The sequence below is a fragment of the Monodon monoceros genome, unplaced genomic scaffold (genome assembly GCF_005190385.1).
Source record: "Monodon monoceros isolate NGI ecotype Baffin Bay Population unplaced genomic scaffold, NGI_Narwhal_1 Super_Scaffold_20, whole genome shotgun sequence".
In the NCBI taxonomy this organism is placed as follows: Eukaryota; Metazoa; Chordata; class Mammalia; order Artiodactyla; family Monodontidae; genus Monodon; species Monodon monoceros.
This window is the reverse complement of record NW_021703777.1, coordinates 4,123,703-4,143,399: the sequence shown is the minus strand read 5'-3', so window position 1 is coordinate 4,143,399 and position 19,697 is coordinate 4,123,703. Positions and strand designations below refer to the sequence as shown.

The following is a 19,697-nucleotide window of genomic DNA, read 5'->3' as shown; positions in this document are numbered from 1 at the left end:
GAATCTAAAGCTGAAAAAGCAAGGAAAAATTGATGTGATAGTTTTGTGACATGTCTGGAAAATAGGGATGTGAAGTTTACTTACCTGAATGTCTCTTTTTAAAACCTTTGATTACTTAGACTGCCTCCTAAAACAAATAGATCGATCTCTCTCTCTCTCTCTCTCTCTCTCTCTCTCTCTCTCTCTCTATCTATCTATATATATATATATATACATACACACATATATACACATGCATATATATATAGTGAGAAATTATATACATACATATATAAATTATGTATACTTTTCTATAAAATATTAAAATTGAAGAGGAGATAGAAACCAAACATCAGTGATGACAGCCTTAACTCATTTCCTTCAACCTGAGAACCCTTATCCACAACAATGACAAGGCAGGGATTATTAGATATTAAGAACTAATTGACTGCATCAAATTTTTCAAATCACCGCCCGTGGAAATCTTACAGCCATCTTACACATGGGATTATGCTAGAAATTCATACTGCAAAATAGAAATATAAGGATAGAAAGTTAGCATTCTTATATAAAACAAAAATTTACAAGACTTTCTATATGCTAATGGAAGACTAAGCAAAAAGTATAAGAAAAGTTAGATTTGTATTTTTAAGACGAGAGAACCTATCAAATTGTGTGTGTTTAAATTTATGACATTTCTGCTGGTTGGATGTTGAAATTAAAATACAAATACATATTAGCTGACCAATATATTTGTTAAAGCACTAAGAATAATACAGAGAATGGATAATTGGCTAAAACTACATCCTGATTATATTGTAAAATGCAGAATACAGGCATTTGTTTATACCAAAAAAGAGAGACATATTTCTCATGCAGTTATTATAGCCCATATATATGAAATAAAGGCTAGAGTAGATAAACTTTTATTTTGTATTGCTTTGTTATTTTGTTATTCCTTAATGTGAGATAAGCTTAAATAATTGGAATATGTATACCCAGACACTTTCATGATACACAAGTATACAGCAGTAGAAAAAGAAAAATTGACGGCAGTATGCTTTGAGAATAAATGTTGGATTAAATGTGTTTCTTATATGAAGCTATTTTATTTCTGTTTAAACACAAAAGATGTGTATTTCAGAGTGTATAAGCTATTTGGTGCCACATTCTACTAGATTTCATTTCTAATTATAAAATAATTTCATGAGAAAATTGTTGAGTATTATGTCAAGAGAACATTTTTCTCCAGAGAAACAGAACCAATAGGATTAGTATCTATATCCATGTCCAGATCTGGATCTGGGTCTATATCTCTCCATCACTGTCTGCCTCCATCTCCTTATTTTAAGGAATTGGCTCTGGAACTGGTGGGTGGAGTGGCACGCACATGTGTGAAATCGGTAGGGCAGGCCAGGCAGTAGGAAATTCAGATACGAGTTGATGTTCAGTCTGGAATCCAAAATCCACAGATTAGGCCAGCGGAGTGCTGATACAAGTCAACACTGGGGTCTTGAGTCTGACATCTATAGGCAGACTGGAAACTCAAACAGATTTCTGTGTGGAAGCCTTAAGGTGGGATTCCTTCTGCCGTGGGAAACCTCACTCTTAAATCTGAAGGCCTGCAACTGATTGCATGAGTCCCACTCACATTACGGGGGGTGATCTGTCTTACTTAAAGCTAACCAATTTAATTTACTTTTTAATTAATTTTTATTGGCGTATAGTTGCTTTACGATGCTGTGTTAGTTTCTGCTGTACAGCAAAGTGAATCAGTTGTACGTATACATATAGCCCCTCTTTTTGAGATTTCCTTACCATTTAGATCACCACAGTGCACTAAGTAGAGTTCCCTGTGCTATACAGTAGGTTCTCATTGGTTATCTATTTTATACATAATAGTGTATATATATCAGTCATAATTTCCCAGTTCATCCCACTACCCCCCTTCCCCGCTAAGTATCCATACGTTTGTTCTCTACATCTGTGTCTCTATAAAGCCAACTAATTTTAAATGTTAATCACCTCCACAATACTTTCACAATGACATCCAGACTAGTTCTTTTTTTTAATTATTTTATTCAAGTATAGTTGATTTACAATGTTGTATTAATTTCTGCTGTACAGCAAAGTGATTCAGTTATACATATATATATATATATGCATTCTTTTTCATATTCTTTTCCATTATGGTTTATCACAGGACTCTGAATATAGTTCCCTGTGCTTTACAGTAGGACCTTCTTGTTTATCCATTCTCTGTCAGACTAGTTCTTGACCAACAACTGAGCGACATAGCCTAGTCATAGCCAAGCTGACATAGGAAACAACCCACCACATCTTACTACCTCTATTAGTCAAGACTTTGATTAGCATTTTTATTCCCAATGTACTTACACATGGCAGGTAGTCGAGTAACATTTGTGAAATGAATTTAAGGAAAACTCCATTGCTTAGAGCCTTAGGCTATTCATTCTTTTATGCATTGCCTGAGTTTAAAGATGTATACATCTAATTCCCTCCTCACCTCTCCTTACTTTACATTCCCACAAAACAGTGTTCTTCTTGTGAAAAATGTTTCATAGAATAATTGATCACTGAATTGTTTCAGGGTAAACATAACCTCATGGGTCTATTAATTCAAAATCACACGGTCAAAATATACTGTTCAAATGCCCAGTCTAAGATAGTTTGGAGTTCTATTATAGAAAAAAGAAAGCTAGTTCTTCTGGATTTTAGAAGATAAATCACTTGATTGTGAGTAGTGGAAATGAGTCTTTTCGAATCATTTTTTCCCCACAAAAAAGGATTAAACATAAAAATAATACTTTTCAAAGTCACTGTTGATATTAAGAGAATTGCAATTCCCAATACAACTCATTGGCTAGTAAAGTTTAGATAAAAACTGAAATATTTAGAATACAGAATCTTTGCTCAAATCTCTCAGAAGTTGCTGTTTGCTTGCTCTAAATAAAAATTCAATTTTGGTGCAATGTCAGATTACGTTAGGTTTCAGCTTTTGGTAGTGAGTTGGTTGAAGATTCATAGAACATGCTTTTATTTATACTTTCATCTATCTTTTTTCCTTTTTTTGTGATGCAGCCTAACTAGACAGGATTCTTGCTATATTTATCCTAGTTGTATACATGATTTCATCTTGTCAACTACAGTAAGTGTGTACTTCAAGCAAATAGGATTCTATCCCAGACTTATAACTTCAGAACCCAAACTGAAGTGGGTTTGGAAAAATGTTTCAATTATTAGGCTTTTGCAAGATCACCAACTTTTTCACTCTTCTGGTTTTCAAGTATTTTGTCAACCTTATCCACAACTCTTTTAATCTTTAATGCTTTTTTACTTCACTTCCTTCTCTGTTCGCTTATTAAGATCCAGCTGCTGTTCTCCATACATACCATCATGTTATTTATTCTTTCGTGGGGACTAGAAGAGCTTGAAAGAAAAATCACACAAATCTTATCATGCGTGGGTCTTAAGTATATAGATGTGTGTGTGTGTGTGTGTGTGTGTGTGTGTGTGTGTGTGTGTGTGTGTATTTTGGTTGGGGGGCAATGTTGCGTGGCTTGTGGGATTTTAGTGCCCCAGCCAGGGATCAAGCTTGGGCCCGTGGCAGTGAGAGCAGAGTCTTAACCACGGGAGCACCAGGGAAGTCCCACATGCACGGGTTTTATATTTTAGGATGCAAAGATTCTGTTATTGGTTTTAATGCAACTTAAATGATACTAACTCCAGAGGATCATAGTTTCTGCAGAAAGTCTGATGTGAATCACCTCTAAAATGTCTATTTTCTAGGCTTGGAATTTCCACATAAGAAAATTACCTAGACTTTATAAATGAATATGATTGCTACTCTATTAGAATGGAGGTTTTACATAGGAACAGGTTGTGTCCATAGTGTGCAGAATACTCAGGTATCAAGAAATTGAAACTGAGATTAGAAATGGGGAAGCAGCTCTCTCTGCTGTGTCCACACTTCTCTCTCTGCTGGCGTTCCCCTCTTCTCAAGCAGCGCAGTCTTCAGGGCATTTATCAATTTCCTTGGTAATACTTCCAAACCCCCTTTTCAGCATCTCCTTCGGTGCCTAATCCAGTTACTACTTTTCCAAACTCTGTCCAGAAAAATAATTGTTAAAACACCAGCCGCTTTATATGATGCAGGCAATTCATGTCTCCATGAAGCCATCAAGCAACCTTTTGAATTCAATACCACTGTATATTTCAGAAAGGTAATCGAAATTTTTCCCCACTTATTCTTTTCTCAGTGGGTCTCTATTCAAACATGGCTTAACTTACAAAGAGTTCTAGAATGATAAAAATTTAAGCTTTCATTACAATGATATCCTGCAAAGAGCTTCCTTTGCACTTACAATGATATCCTGCAAAGAGCTGCCTAAAGAGAGTAATGCAAACTACCTCTAACTATTCCTTAGAAGATTATGCTGTTGATTTTAAAAGAAATAAATTTATGAAATTGGTCTTTGAAGCCCTGGATTTAAAGGGGCCTTGTAATCTTTCATTAAAAATCACACTCTTCTGAAATTCTCACATTGCGCTTCTGTTACGCTTGAAGTAGGCAAGGCTAACGTTAGGGGGAGAGCCGCGGGGAGCGTGTAAATCATGCAACAGCATCTTAATGGAGTTGTATAGCATATTAATTGGATCAAGTAATCTTATCTAAGAAAGCATATTAGGTTTTTAAGAGATTATTAATAAGAGCCAGCCAAGTTATTTGGTAAATGTGACCAGAATTATGTATGTGTCTCAAACAGTCTCTTGCCATCACATTTTTTATGTGAAATACAAGGATTCACTACACACACCTAGGAGCACATTTTCTGTACTTGAGAAAGAAATGTACTTATAGTAATTTGGAATTTCAATAGAAACTTCTTAAGGGTAAAATTGAAGAATTTAACATAAAAATTATTCATACAAATATCTTTAAACATAACACCATTTTACTTGAGACTTACAAAACTCACATAAATCTAGCTTCTGTGGCTCTTAAACTACAGTTTCTGGTCTAAGGTAATAGATTGGCATATGGTAGAAATAAAATAATACAGAAGTAGTAGTTTCTTACTCTGTACCTTACTATCCCCAGTCTGACTTCATGCAACCAATTACATTTAATCACTTTAAGTAATATGCTCAGGAATGGTATTTCTTGAATTATCAATATTAGATATTTTCTAGTGACGTTCCTCTCTGAAGGATGTTAATTTCCAAATTTTCTTCTCTCTAAATATGTTGAAAAGTTACTGTAACAAGATTAATTGTAATTATCATATTGAGGGTTAGATTGATGATTTTAATGATTTATTTAAACCTTAGTCCTTATTTTTCTTTTCCTTTTCTTAAAATTTCTATTTAACTGATCTCTTGCTTGATTTCTCATTGCTTATATTTTATATTTCAACAATAGTTGTCAAAATTGTAATTTCATACTGAAAACTGTAATTTCATACTCGTCATTTCTTTAATATCTTTTTCATATTTAGATAGGTCATTAATCTCAGTTTGAATAATGTGAGAGGCTGTGCAGGAAGGAAAACAATACAGTAAATTAATGGCTTTATTTTATTTTATTAAATGTTTGAATCACTAAATTTTTTTTGAAAATATTGCTAAATGTTTACAATGACAGTTTTGCATTTCTCCATATACTTTATCATATAATGATGTTATATGTTTTCTAAATTTCTTAAATCTATATTTAAAATACAACTATATAATAAAAATCCCAAGGAAAACAAAACTTAAACCTCAAAATTATTGTTCATCCCATTACTATTTAAGCTGCTAATTTTTGCCCATTAAAACTCCTTTTTTTCTCATATTTAAAAATCCACGTACTAGTATCATTTTCATTTAAAAAGTCACTCTTTAATATATAACTTTCAGCATAGTTATTTGTGAATATAATTTTGCAAAATATCATCTTATGTCTGATAGTTTACTTTTGAAATTATTTAGAAAGCTGAAAGATGCAAACGAAAAATAGCATATCAGATTATATAATCTGCATACATAAAGGATTTACATTGAACTAAGTCACAGAGGCAGTTTTGGTGAATTCTTATTCAATATTGTCTTCACTTTATTACTCAAGAATATTTCTGAGCTGGATAGTGTGGCAGAACCCCTATCAGATTTGTCAGTGAAAAGAGACAAGGGAAAATGTAATTCTGCAGGCAATATAATAAATAAAGATATAGTTTTAAAGAAAAAGGACAAAGAAAATGTAAATTTGGTCTGTCTTCTTACCTATAAAGAAGATAGGCACAGGAGTAAATTATTTTTATGTAACATTTATTTCTAAAGGTTTACAAGGTATTTTAAAATGGGTGTATTTTATGGTTTTTATATTAATTGATACAAACACAGCAAAATACCTATGTGTATAAATTATTTGGCCAGAATCCGCTCACTTCATACCTTTAAGAAAGAGAATATAAGGTCATTTTCAATAGTAATAATTAACTAGTTAATGTCATAAAGCAAGCTAAAATAATTTTTAAAGAATGTTGACCTGAAAAAGTGTAATGATTCTCAGTGTCGGCGTTCCTATGTGGAACAAATTAATGTGTGAATTACAATACAGTTTAAAAGTACACATGCGTATAATTATCCTCTCTGGAGCCTTATAATTTTTGAAGATAAATCTACCACATTTCAGAATGTTTCTCAGTCCATAATAATCTTGAAAAAACGACTAAGCCTGCCTTCCACATAAGGCGCCCTCTGCCGGACAATATGGGGAGATGAAGAACTCCATCAAAATGACACTTTGCCATCTGCATTGTGAGATTATGTTGCATAGAAAAAAGTTCAATTCCTAAGTGATGTTACACTCTATTGAACAAATATAGAGAATGCAACAATCATAAAATTCCCTCAATTCATGCTTGTATGTCAACATTTTTAAAACAGTTACAAGACGGAATAAGCCATTCAGAGCAAGAGGTTACATAATGCATTCTTAGAAAGGCAATTAATAAAACCTCTCTTGGTCCTCAACTAACGTCCCCCAAAAGAGAAATCTGTAAAATGTGCATTATCAAAACTCATGCATTTAAAGAAAGAAAGGGGAACTTACAGTTTCTGATATTCCATGTCATTCAAATTGTTTGACCCTTTTCCTTAAAAGTTTATCTTTGTTTCCTTTGTGTCCTACAGATATATACCAATAAGAAATCATTTAATTTACTCTATTTTCCTATAAGAATTTCAAAGAATCAAGGAATAGAATCTACATGAAAGTCCTTTAAAGGTTTAATGACAGTTTGTTAATGTGGTTTATGGTCCCCCCCCAAACTAAACTTCAAGTTTTTACTTCAATCCTATCTTGTAGAAGTAATTTCTTTGCCTGCCTGATAATCTGTCTCATAGGTATTATTTATTTCAAAATCTATATTTTCTTTAGTAATATGATCAGAACATAGAGAAGTGAAATCTATCAAAACAAAATTGCTTGCTTTTAAAATACATTTTTTAAATTTATTTATTACTTTTTGCAGTATTCACTTTATTTTATTTTATTATTTTTTGAACATCTTTATTGGAGTAGAATTGCTTTACAGTGGTGTGTTAGTTTCTGCTTTATAACACAGTGAATCAGCTCTACATATACATATATCCCCATATCTCCTCCCTCTTGCGTCTCCCTCCCACCCCTCTAGGTGGCCACAAAACACCAAGCTGATCTCCCTGTGCTATGTGGCTGCTTCCCACTAGCTATCTGTTGTACATTTGGTAGTGTATATAAGTCCATGCCCCTCTCTCACTTCCCCAGCTTACCCTTCCCCTTCCCCATGTCCTCAAGTCCATTCTCTATGTCTGCGTCTTTATTCCCGTCTTGCCCCTAGATTCTTCATGACCATTTTCTTTTTTAGATTCCATATATATGTATTAGCATACTGTATTTGTTTTTCTGTTTCTGACTTACTTCACTCTGTATGACAGACTCTAGGTCCATCCACCTCACTACAAATAACTCAATTTTGTTTCTTTTTATGTCTGAATAATATTCCATTGTATATATGTGCCACATCTTCTTTATCCATTCATCTGTTGATGGACACTTAGGTTGTGTCCATGTCCTGGCTATTGTAAGCAGAGCTGCAATGAATATTGTGGTACATGACTCATTTTAAATGAATCTATTTGGACTAGTTTACCTTGATGCTCCAAATGAACAAGTGTCAAGGTAAATTAATCCAAACAGTCTTCTTAAAGTAGTCCTCTTAATTTTGACTGTTAATCAGTACCTGGAAAGGACCATTTAAGCAAATATTCTCTATTGTTACTGAAGGAAACTAGAGTACAGAACATATTTGAAAGAAGTAACCTCTATCTTTCCATGATATCCATCAGTGTTCATAGTGATGTCATAATTTTGATGAGCTTTTCAACATTTTAAGGAGAGGTTTGCATACTAAAGTCCATTCTTTTTTTTTTCTTCTTCTTTTCTTGTGTGGTCATTTAACTTCATGTGTTATCTGGTAAGAAAATAATTTTTTAATATAAATTTTCACCCTATCTAACCAACTTACCGATTGTGCTTTGTTAAATAAAGTTAGGAAAGAGCACCATTGCTCCTGTACAAGTCAAATCTTCAACACATTGGGAAATGAAATTAAACACAACTAATTCTTTAATTCCAACTATCTAAACTGCCATTAATTGAGTTGATCCTTCCTGAACCTTGTGGGTCCATATAATTTACATTTCCTGGTATTCCCCATATTTGTCTAATTTCTCTAGTGCTTAATGTTAGCTTTCAATTCAAAGGACATTTTGCCAAACTCTATTTACTTGTTCTTGGACCTAATGTGAAACCTGTGGTCTTGATATTTAACTTGTCTCACCATTATTCAAGTTTATGCCTTTTCCAAAAGTCATTAAGTCCCTGCCTCTGGATTCTCAGTGCCCACTGACACCTGGACCAACCCCCAGCCAGGATTCTGGCTCATTTACAAGAACCAAGAGAATCGACACACAAATCATTCAGTCCTGCACTGACGAAAGATCTAGAGTTCTTTCTTCTCTCATGTTTTGCAGACATTTGAAATTTAACACTCTGCAAATTTATTTACTTTTAAATTGGTTATTCACCTCACACCTCTCAAGATGGCCATCATTAAAATATCTACAAATAACAAATGCTGGTGGGAATATGGAGAAAAGGGAACCTTCCTACACTGTTGATGGGAATGTAAATTGCTGCAGCCACTGTGGAAATCGGTATAGAAGCTTCTCACAAAATTAAAAATGGAACTACCGTATGATCCAGCAATTCCACTTCTGGATATTTATCCAAAGAACATGAAAACACTAATTTGAAAAGATACATGAACCTCTATGCTCATTGTAGCATTATTTACAATAGTTAAGATATGGAAGCAACCCAGTTGCCCATCAACAGATGAATGGTTAAAGAAGATGTGGCATATTTATATATTTTTTTATGATGGAATATTAGTCATAAAAAAGAATGAAATTATGCCATTTGCAACAACATGGGTGGACTTAATATAATATTTCTATAAACTGGTAATTTCTGTTTAAGCAGAGTAGAAGTAATTCAGATAGCTTTGCTTTTTGTTTTTTTTTCTTTTATTGAAACCATGGACAAGTTCTAATTTAATCCTCTCAATTTCTAGATAAGGAAATGAGAAAAGACAAATAATTAGCTCAATATCATAGAACTACCAAGTGATAAAGGGAAAAATAAGTTCTCCTGACCACATATGCAACCATCATTCTGTATTTAAAGTAACTCTTTGAAATTCTTAAATATACACAGTGAACTTCCCTCTAAAACATTTTGGGAAATTGAAAAAAAAAATTTGATGAAAAATGTGTAGACTATTATAGTTTTCATGAAATATATCCCATAGTGAATTTTCTATAGAAAAATAGCAGGTAACATTTATTGATCATTTGACCTTTTCAAACATGATTTCATTTAACAGACATAATAATCCTATGTGATTGGTGATATTGTACCAGTGACATAAACAAAGCTTAAAAGGAGTATTTACATGGCTAATATGAGTGTAAAACTGGATTACATCTAATTCTGGTTGACCTCAAAGCCTGTGTTTTTAATCTTTCTAATAATTTGCGGCTAAAGAGAAATCAGTCCTCAGTATATGATTGTATAGTGTTATCTGCTCCATTTTTGTTATAACACTGGAGGACATAAATGCATTCTCCTTATGTTAAAAGAAAGGAATAAAATTTCTTTACTGTGGTCTTTGTACCATTGATATCCTAGAATCAAAATCATACTATCTGACAGTTTTCTTATATAGGCCAAATTAAGGCAAATCAGCCCCTAAATTGCCATGGCTACCTATGCTTTGACTAATACGAACTAGATTGTTTATGACATTTTCATAAATGAAATGGGAACTAGAATTAGATAAATTGAATATATCTAACTGTAGAAATAAGCAGTTGTATCACTTGGGTTATAGCAGTGATCTCGACTAAAAATTGACGAAAGTAATTTAACCTCATTGCCTTTAAAAAAAAAATGGTCCAGTAAGGGAGATAACCATGGATATTAAATTGTTTAACATGCTATTGTAAGATCTAGGGTTTTTTTATATTGCAAAGCAAGATTAAAAGAATACATTATATCTAGTGTATTCACAAATAGCTCAACCTTATATATATATATATATATATATATATATATATCTTCATGATTATAAAAAAAAAATCCTGGAAATCGTAATCTGAACATTCCAGTTCAGTACAAAGAACCCTTGTTTCATTTCTTTGATTCATGATAAACTGAACATTGCATTTATTAAAGTGAACACTATTTTGTCAAGTGTTTCATTCACTTTTCTATTTATCTCAGTAGACTCAGACTGCAACAGTTTTGGATATATATGTATTTTAAAGCTATTTAAAAGAGAAAGAGAGAGCTAGAAAAGAAAAGAAAGCTCAAAATCAGAGCTTCTTAAAACATTTGTGGAAAAGAACCCTCCAGGCACGCCTGAGACACCCAAGCTTGTCTAAACCCTATTAAAGGAGATGGGTCCGCTGATCATGCTTATGGATATTATGTCAATGGCAAATTGTTAGAAAAGATTCTAAATGGTTATTTTCCATTTCTGTACTATTCTCAGCTTGGTAAGGAACGATATGCCAACAGGCAGCTATCCACAGACTATATGTTGAAGATGTTCCAGAATTCGGTTTCTCAATGATTCTGGATGACATGGAATAGTGTTTAACAACATGTTTGAGAAATATACACTTTTTGATCCCCTCTCCTTTTTTTTTCTATGATAAGTGACATTTAAACTTGTATTTACTGAGGAAATATTGTACCTTCCCCAGTATGTCTGTAAAATGTAGAAATACAGGAATAGCAAAGGCTAACATTTTAGGCAGGGATGATAATACCTGATTAAAGGCCAAATTATGTGGCACCAAATATAAATGCTACAAAAATTCAGACAGGAAGAAAATTAGTAAGACCCACAGTAATTAGGATGAGCCATATAGGTGTTGGAAATGCGGCTACCAAATGTAGATTAAAAAGAATTTGATTAATAAAATGTGTGATGCGTTCTTTAGTTGCTGTGGAAAATCATTGGTTTTTTAGTAAGATTCTGATGAGGACATTCTAGCTGGAGATCAGGCCATTTGCTGGAGAACAACAAAGAATACGGTTACACATTTTGAGTAAGGATTCTTTATTATTTTTTCCTTTTTGCAAAAGTTCTCTTTCCTCCCAATTCTCAATTACTTCCAAGAAAGCGGACTCTCCTGCCAGTCTTAGGAACCTGATAGGTAGAGAAGCAGTAAAGTTAAACAACGAGAACTACTGAAAGCAATTTATTTTCAATAGTTAATGACCTGATCCCAGTTTACATATTTATCAAACATCCAACCCTCTCTCTCTCCGCCTTTAATGCAACATTCATTCGCAATAGTTCACTCTGTATCTAGGAGCATCTGTATACTATCCTTGGGTGAACCCATAATGTGGTACCCAAATTGGGTGTGTACATCTTAGGCCACCTGATTTGTTGTATACTTATTTCTGCACTTAGTGCTGCAGTGAACCTAGGGGTGTGTATATCTTTTCAAATTAACGTAATTTTTGTTTCCTTCAGAAAAATACCCAGAAGTGGAATTCCTAGATTGTACGGTAGCTCTATTTTTAATTTTCTGAGGAAGCTTCATAAGGTTTTCCATAGTGGCTGCATCAACTTACCATTCCACCAGCGGCACATGAGGGCTCTCTTTTTTTCCACATACTAGCCAATAGTTTTTGCTGTCTTTTTGAAGATAGCCATTCTGGCAGGTGTAATTTGATGGCTCATTGTAGTTTTAATTTGCACTTCCCTGATGATTAGTGATGTTGAGCATCTTTGCATGTGTCTGTTGGCCATCTGTGTGTTTTCAAAATGCCTATTCATGTCCTTTGGCCACTTTTTAATTGAGTTGTTTGCTTTTTTGATATTTGAGATAGACAATATTGAAATGAATGGGTGTAGATGTGTTCCAGTAAACCTTTATTTATGGAAATCTGAATACCAGATAATGTTTACACATCACAACATAGTACTCTTCTTTTGATTTTTTTTCAACTGTTAAAAAATATCAAAAAGTGTTCTTAGTTCCTAGGCCATTTACCAAAATAGGCAGTGCGCTGAATTTGGCCTGGGGTCATGGTTTGCTGCTCCTTGCCTTACAAGAATGAAAAAACATTCCAGGAAGAATCAAGAGTCTGAAACAGCTAAATATGGCAGAAATTATAAGCAACTTGAGAGCAGGCATTCACACAAATTCATGTTTTTATTTCCAAACAGAGCTTTGCATGATATCTTACACATAGTAAGTGTTCAATAAATGTTCCCCAGCAATAATCGAAGAGCAATGATCGCAAATTCTAAAGCTCTTTGTGACTCTTCAAGAACTCTCTTTTGGAAGAGACAGGATCTGGAAAGCAAGTTTGAAGTATGAGCAATTTAGAGTGAAAGGTCAAGAAATGGAATTAAGGTTCTTGACAGCTTGTTCAAAGTCTAAAGAAAATTAGATGGATTATTGAAAGGGAAAGCAGGTGAATCCAAATAATGTTTACTTAAATTACAGGGGCATGTGCATGTTCCAACACACCTGGAGACATAGCTAAAGTTATAATTAAAATGTAGGCAGATTCTGTCTTCAGGCAAAAGATAGTGGACAAACCATGATCAGAGAGAAGGATGCAAGGACGGAATAAGGACAGAAACTTGTTGAGTTGGATGCAAGGTAAACAGATGTGCTTGTGACAAATTCATTCATCCTCACCATGAAAGACACAGAGGTAGACTATGAAGAAAGGGAGGAAAGAAAGATGGGAAGTTGGAGATTTAAGGGAAAAGTGTTTTTAATAGGTCATCAATACAATATATGAAAATGACCAAGTCCTATAGAAGATGAGTATATATATATCCATCTACTCGAGCTATAACTTGTGTTTAGCAAATCAGGAAGCATCAACACTATTTTAATTGCTAAATCAAAATTTCCATCATCACTAGTGATACATCTTATATCCCTTTAAAATTTTGGAAGAAGATAATACATAAATAGGAACTGCATAATGAAATATGGAAGTAACCCAAAGGGAAATAGATAAATTCTAATTATGAGCTAGAATTATCTTTTTATTATTGACTCGTCTTCATTAGCTCTAAAATCCTGTTAATCCTTTAACTCTCAAAGGCAGTATACGTTTCTATAAAAATGATTGAGTGATACTCTTTGATATAATTTCTGACAATTTTCCTCATCAGTACGTATTATCTTAATCTTCTTTTGCATCTCTTGTATATTTTAGTTTCCTTTTATCACTGAATGCCTAATGCATGTGAAAAATATTCCCCTACTCTTCCTAGCCACAGAAATAAATACTAATCTATGTAATCTGAAAACAGAGGAGTGCTATTGTAAAATGGGACCGAATAGACTATAATCAGCAATAATGGCGTGAAGCAAAGCAAAGAAAATTCAGGGTGACTGTCAGGAAACTTTTAATGGCTTTGTAAACGTGATTGTGAGTCTGGTCAGGGCCATCTTATAGGGACAGCGTACAAATAGGAAATAATTCCCAGCGGAGCAGTTTATTTTACTGTTGACTAGTTTTGTAGCAAACAAAGGGCTGGAAATTTCTCCTGGTTCAGCTGTTTTTTGACTGACAGTTTAGCGTCAGGTTACTTACGCTTTCTGTTATTTTGACAGGTTTTGTTGGGAGCTTTTACACAACGGCAAAGGATTTGTAAACAATTTTCCTATATTCAGATCCTTTCGTCAACCTTAGGTCCCACTTTTTCCCACCTTTTCGTGCCTCTCAAGTACTTATGTTAGGTAGAGTTTGAGTCTCCTGAAATAGGTTCTTGTCAAAGATGTTCAAGATATTGGGTTGGCCGAAAAGTGCCTTTGGTTTTTAAGTAAAAATAAAAGACACCATTTTTCATTTGCACCAAGAACTTTATTGAACAACGTATTCACCCTTTTGTTCCACTACCTTCTGCCATTTTTCAGGCAACTTCATAATCCCATCTTCCCAGAAATTTTTATCTTTTTGAGCAGAGAACTGTTGTAGGTGCCTTTTACAGTCTTCCAGGGAATTGAAATCTTTTCCATTAAGAGAATTTTGTAAAAATGAAATAAATGGAAATCCAAAGGTGCAATGCCTGGTGAATACAGCAGATGAAACAGAACTTCCCAGCCAACCTTGTAACAGTTTTTGCCTGGTCATCAAAGAAACATCAGGTCTTGTGTTATCCTGATGGAAGATTATGCATTTTCTGCTGACTAATTCTGGATGCTTTTCATCGAGTGCTGCTTTCAATTGGTCTAACTGGGAGCAGTACTTGTTGCAATTAATTGTTTGGTTTTTCGGAAGGAGCTCATAATAGAGGACTTCCTTCCAATACCACCATATACACAACATCACCTTCTTTGGATGAAGAGCAGCCTTTGGTGTGGTTGGTGGTGGTTCATTTCACTTGCCCCAAGATCTCGTCCATTCCACATTATTGTACAGTATCCACTTTTCATTGCCAGTCAAAATTGTTTTAAAAACGGAACGTTTTCATTACGTTTCAGCAGAGAATCACATGAGGAAATACAATCAAGAAGGTTTTTTTTGCTTAACTTACGTGGAAACCAAATATCAAAGCGATTCACATAACCAAGTTGGTGCAAATGATCTTTAACACTTGATTTGGATATTTTGAGTATGTCGGCTATCTCCCAAGTGGTATAACGTTGATTGTTCTCAGTTGTCTCAATTCGATCACTATCAACTTCAACTGGTCTACCTACCTGTGGAGCGTCGTCCAGCAAGAAATCTCCAGCATGAAACTTCACAAACCACTTTTGACACGTTCGATCAGTCACAGCACCTTCTCCATACATTGTACAAATCTTTTTTTTGGTTGCGTTTTTACCTTTCTTGAAATAATAAAGCATGATATACCAAGAATGTTGCTTTTTTTCTTCCATCTTCAATATTAAAATGGCTCCACACAAGTTCGCCAATTTTGATAATTTTTTTTAAATGCACACTGATATGACAGCTGTCACAGTGCAATCTAACAAAATTGTTTTGAATGAAGTTAAAGACAACTAAGTGCTACTAGAGGCATCTTGAGGAAAAAACTGAACGAACCTTTTGACCAGCCCAATACTTCTGAAGAAAAATGGTGTAGAAAATAATGTTTCAGTGAATTGATGAATGAAGGTACAATCCTGTACTGTGTTCTGGGCATGTGCTGAGGACAGATTTCTGCCATCAGGTTTGTGTTGCCTGCTGACGAGTGCCATGGACACCACTGGTGGTCATCTCAGTATTATTGTGGTGCATTCTATGAAATGCAGTTCATTCATACTCCCCAGAACTATCGGAAATATACACGTGATGTTTAGTTTTGAGGTTTTTTGCTTATGTCCTGGAAGCCTGTCACACTTGTACTGTTCAGAGAACACTACAGTTCCCTGGTGTTATATGTCCCTGATATTTTAGTGAACCTGGGAATTCTGGACTGGATCTTTTTTTTTTTTTTTTTTTTTTTTTTGCGGTACGCGGGCCTCTCCCGTTGCGGAGCACAGGCTCCGGACGCGCAGGCTCAGCGGCCATGGCGCACGGGCCCAGCCGCTCCACGGCATGTGGGATCTTCCCGGACCGGGGCACGAACCCGTGTCCCCTGCATCGGCAGGCGGACTCTCAACCACTGCGCCACCAGGGAAGCCCTGGACTGGAACTTAAAATTGAGTGGATTCTCCAGGTCCTCTGGAATTAGATCTGAAGTTTTGGGGGAAAAAAGCCCAGCAAGCTACATACTAAGCTTCTCATTCCAAAGTGTTCTGGGTTTTGCATTATTTTGCAAGTTTTATGCAAGCAAGAAAAAACACCTACTGTGGTTGTGCTGCCTCAGAAGAGTTATTGTGGTAGTCATTTTAGTCACTAAAAGACAAATGTGGTTTATGTGCTGTCAGTATTATCTTTTCATTGAAAGAAATGCTTAGGTGGTGTTGACCATGAAAATTTTGTTGATTTTGTTTTATGATTATTAAATACATATGGTGGATGGTATATCTCCTGAAAAATAAATGTTTTGGTTTGAATTAGAGGTTAAAGAGAGTATTCTAATTGAGCTCATGAGTTACCAACTGGAGTATACAAATCAATGAATTAGACATGATAATCAGTGATCAGGCGTAAACCATAAAACAAGTGACATATTTGGAATCAGTGTTTATCATTATCATTATGTAAGTAAGTGTTTATCTTTATACATATATTTCATGTATAGTTCAAGAAATCTCTCTTCTCAGTGGTTTTTCTAACTACAGATAAATTGTGAGAATCACAAAACCAACAGACCAGTGAATCAAAGAAAAACCTGAAACAAAAATAACAAGCTAAATGACATTTCTTCTAATCACCATGTGTCTGCCCATACAAATCAGAAAGGCTTACGTATCCCTTCAACATTCACTTACTGAATGTTGGAAGGAAGAAATAGAAGATAATTTTTGCCTCCTTTATGACCATATAGCACAAACTACACAATATTAACCAGAAGGTAGTTCTAGGGTGAAGGGGAAGAATGAAAAGGGCTTAGGCAGCTTAAAGGACTTTATAAAATTTGACCTTGATACCAAATTGAAAATAAAATAACCATTTCGAGTAACTACCTTATTATCATTTTTCTAAGTTTCTGGTTCTCCACAAAGTAGAAGACTCCTTCAGTCTTGTGTAGTGGATTTGGTAGCTTTTAAAAAGCCCATGAATATGCTATGAGGGCAGCCCTTGAGGTTTTGAGAAGCTCTAAATATACTTTAGTGTGGCATATAATGTCTGGTAAAGAAGTTTGAGATTGGGGGGATTTGGGAGGAAACGTTCGATTTATTATGTACTTCTGCAGTTACTGAGCTAAGGATAGGTAGTGACAAATGAAAAGACTATATGTTACTATAAATAAGCATTCAAAGGCTTAATAAAATATATTTTAAGGGTTATTTCACATTGATTCCTATACAAATTTAATGAATTTAAATATGCACTATATACTGTTCTATTTGATTTGACTCTTTATATATTTATATATTTGACATAAATCTAAATATATAAATATGTAACATATGAATATATATTTAACATATATATATATATAAAACTTTTGATGCTAAAAGTAGTAGAGCATGAAACATTAATGTTACTCATAATATGGCTATATCCATGTTATCATTTAAGATATTCATTTGATTTTTATTTTCTAAATTACAGGGTGAAGTCTGTCCCAGAGCTGAAGGCGATGAAGTCCAGAGGTGTGTGTGGGCCACAGCTGTCAATGTCAAGGACAAGTTCATTTATGTGGCACAGCCAACTTTGGACAGAGTCCTTCTTGTTGATGTGCAGTCTCAAAAAGTTATTCAGGTATGAATGACTCCTCCTTTTGAAAGTGGTTTTGAAGACTATTTAATTTAATGTAATAGACTTTACCAGGTAGCTCGTGCATTGCCATTTGGTTGCCATTGATAACTTGTTTCGTTATTTGGATAACTAAAAAGTATACACAATTTCTACAAACTGTCCTCTCATTCCGCTCCTTGAGCCTAAAGAATTAAAGAAGTAATTGAAATAGCTTTTGTTTTCAACAGTTAGATTCCGTGAATACCTCATAATCCCCACATGACCAGTTACACAAAAAACATCCTCACAATTGCTTATTGTGTCTAGAGCAAAGAGAGTCCCAGTCCAAGGCCAATTAAGGTGTTCCTAGTTACCATCACAGTAAAGTAGTATATCTTTCTCATGTGATTCTTAACAAAGGCTGAGACAATAGTAGATTTACTGGATAATAGTAGCTTAGTAGGTTTTACTATAGTAGTAAAACAAGTAATATGTGCATAGGTCAGTGACAGAGAAAAACACCTATAACACGCCTTGCCATGTCATTTTTCCATGTTGCCATGGTCACGGTTATGAAAAACTATTCTGGTTTGAGCCATCACCTATTTTATGCCCTGCTCTTTCTAAGACTGTCCATCTTGGACAGCCTACTAGAACTCAGTCTTACAATAATCAAGGGGCAGTGCAGGATTTATGCCTGGCAGTCTGGCTCCAGTATCTCAGCCTTTGACTGTTAGGATCTATGGCTTCTCAGCTCAAAGGAAACAAACTTAAAATAGTTTTGTGAGATATGTATAATCTGTTAAATGGGAATAATAACTGTACATATCTCATAAAGTTATATTAAGGATTATACCAATTTATGCATACAAAGCATTTGTAGCAGAGTCTGGACTATAGAAGTGCTATTTACTATCAAAATTCTGACAGACACGGGAATCTAACCATTTCTTATATTTACAGAGATTTTTTTTTCTTTTACATCAGTATTGGTTTGAATTTGAAGTAGCTGTTAGTCCCTCTAATGTTGATTCCTGACTAGAACCAAAAGAAGTGTTAAGAAGTTCGAAATCAGGGCCTCTCATTCTAAGAGTTCTTAACAGCTTCACGTGAGTTCATCCAGCCATCTATCCATTCCATCCACCCACCTATCCATTCCATCCACCCACCTATCCATTCCATCCACCCATCTATTCATTCCATCCACCCATCTATCCATTCTGTATACTTCATTAATTGCCTTTTATGAGATGTGTTTGGTATTACAAATAAAAGAATCAAAAGTGTTTCTATTAGAAAGCTCTGATATCTCCAGGGTTACAAATTTACAATGGATAATTAGTCCAGTGGTTCAGTTTCTACTGTGAGAATGAACAGAAGAGTCATGAGTAGAAGGATGAATAACTGTCTACTAGAAAATTCTAAGGCCTCCAGGGTTACACAGTTCCCTGTGCACCCAATCTAATGGTCCAGTATCTTCTGTGAGAACATATTTTTTCTGTCTATTTTGCTTCCTATGTGTCTGTCTTTGAGACTGCATGATTTTTGACCAGGCTGATTTTACTTTGATTTCAGCTGCAACATAGGCCAGCGAATTATAGGCATTCAGTCAGGGATTATCAAGACTCTTTAGTTAGCATGTGTTAGCTACTAGATGTTCTTTTAATCAGGCTGGTTTTTAAATTCAGTGTTCAAACTAGAAACCTACACTGACTGAGTATGTACTACCTAGTAGATATTCAAAAGTGAGAAAAGTTAACAT

General features: G+C 34.5%; 1 protein-coding gene across 3 annotated transcripts in view; it reads left to right on the top strand.

The window, feature by feature from the left end:
- The window catches only part of FSTL5 (follistatin like 5), a 708,564-nt gene that overhangs the window by 624,185 nt on the left and 64,682 nt on the right, over positions 1-19,697 (top strand). For all 3 annotated transcript variants that reach the window (XM_029235420.1, XM_029235419.1, XM_029235418.1), the window contains one exon: positions 17,810-17,959. In XM_029235420.1, coding sequence (XP_029091253.1) covers positions 17,810-17,959 — 150 coding nt within the window. The remainder of the gene's footprint in view (positions 1-17,809; positions 17,960-19,697) is intronic.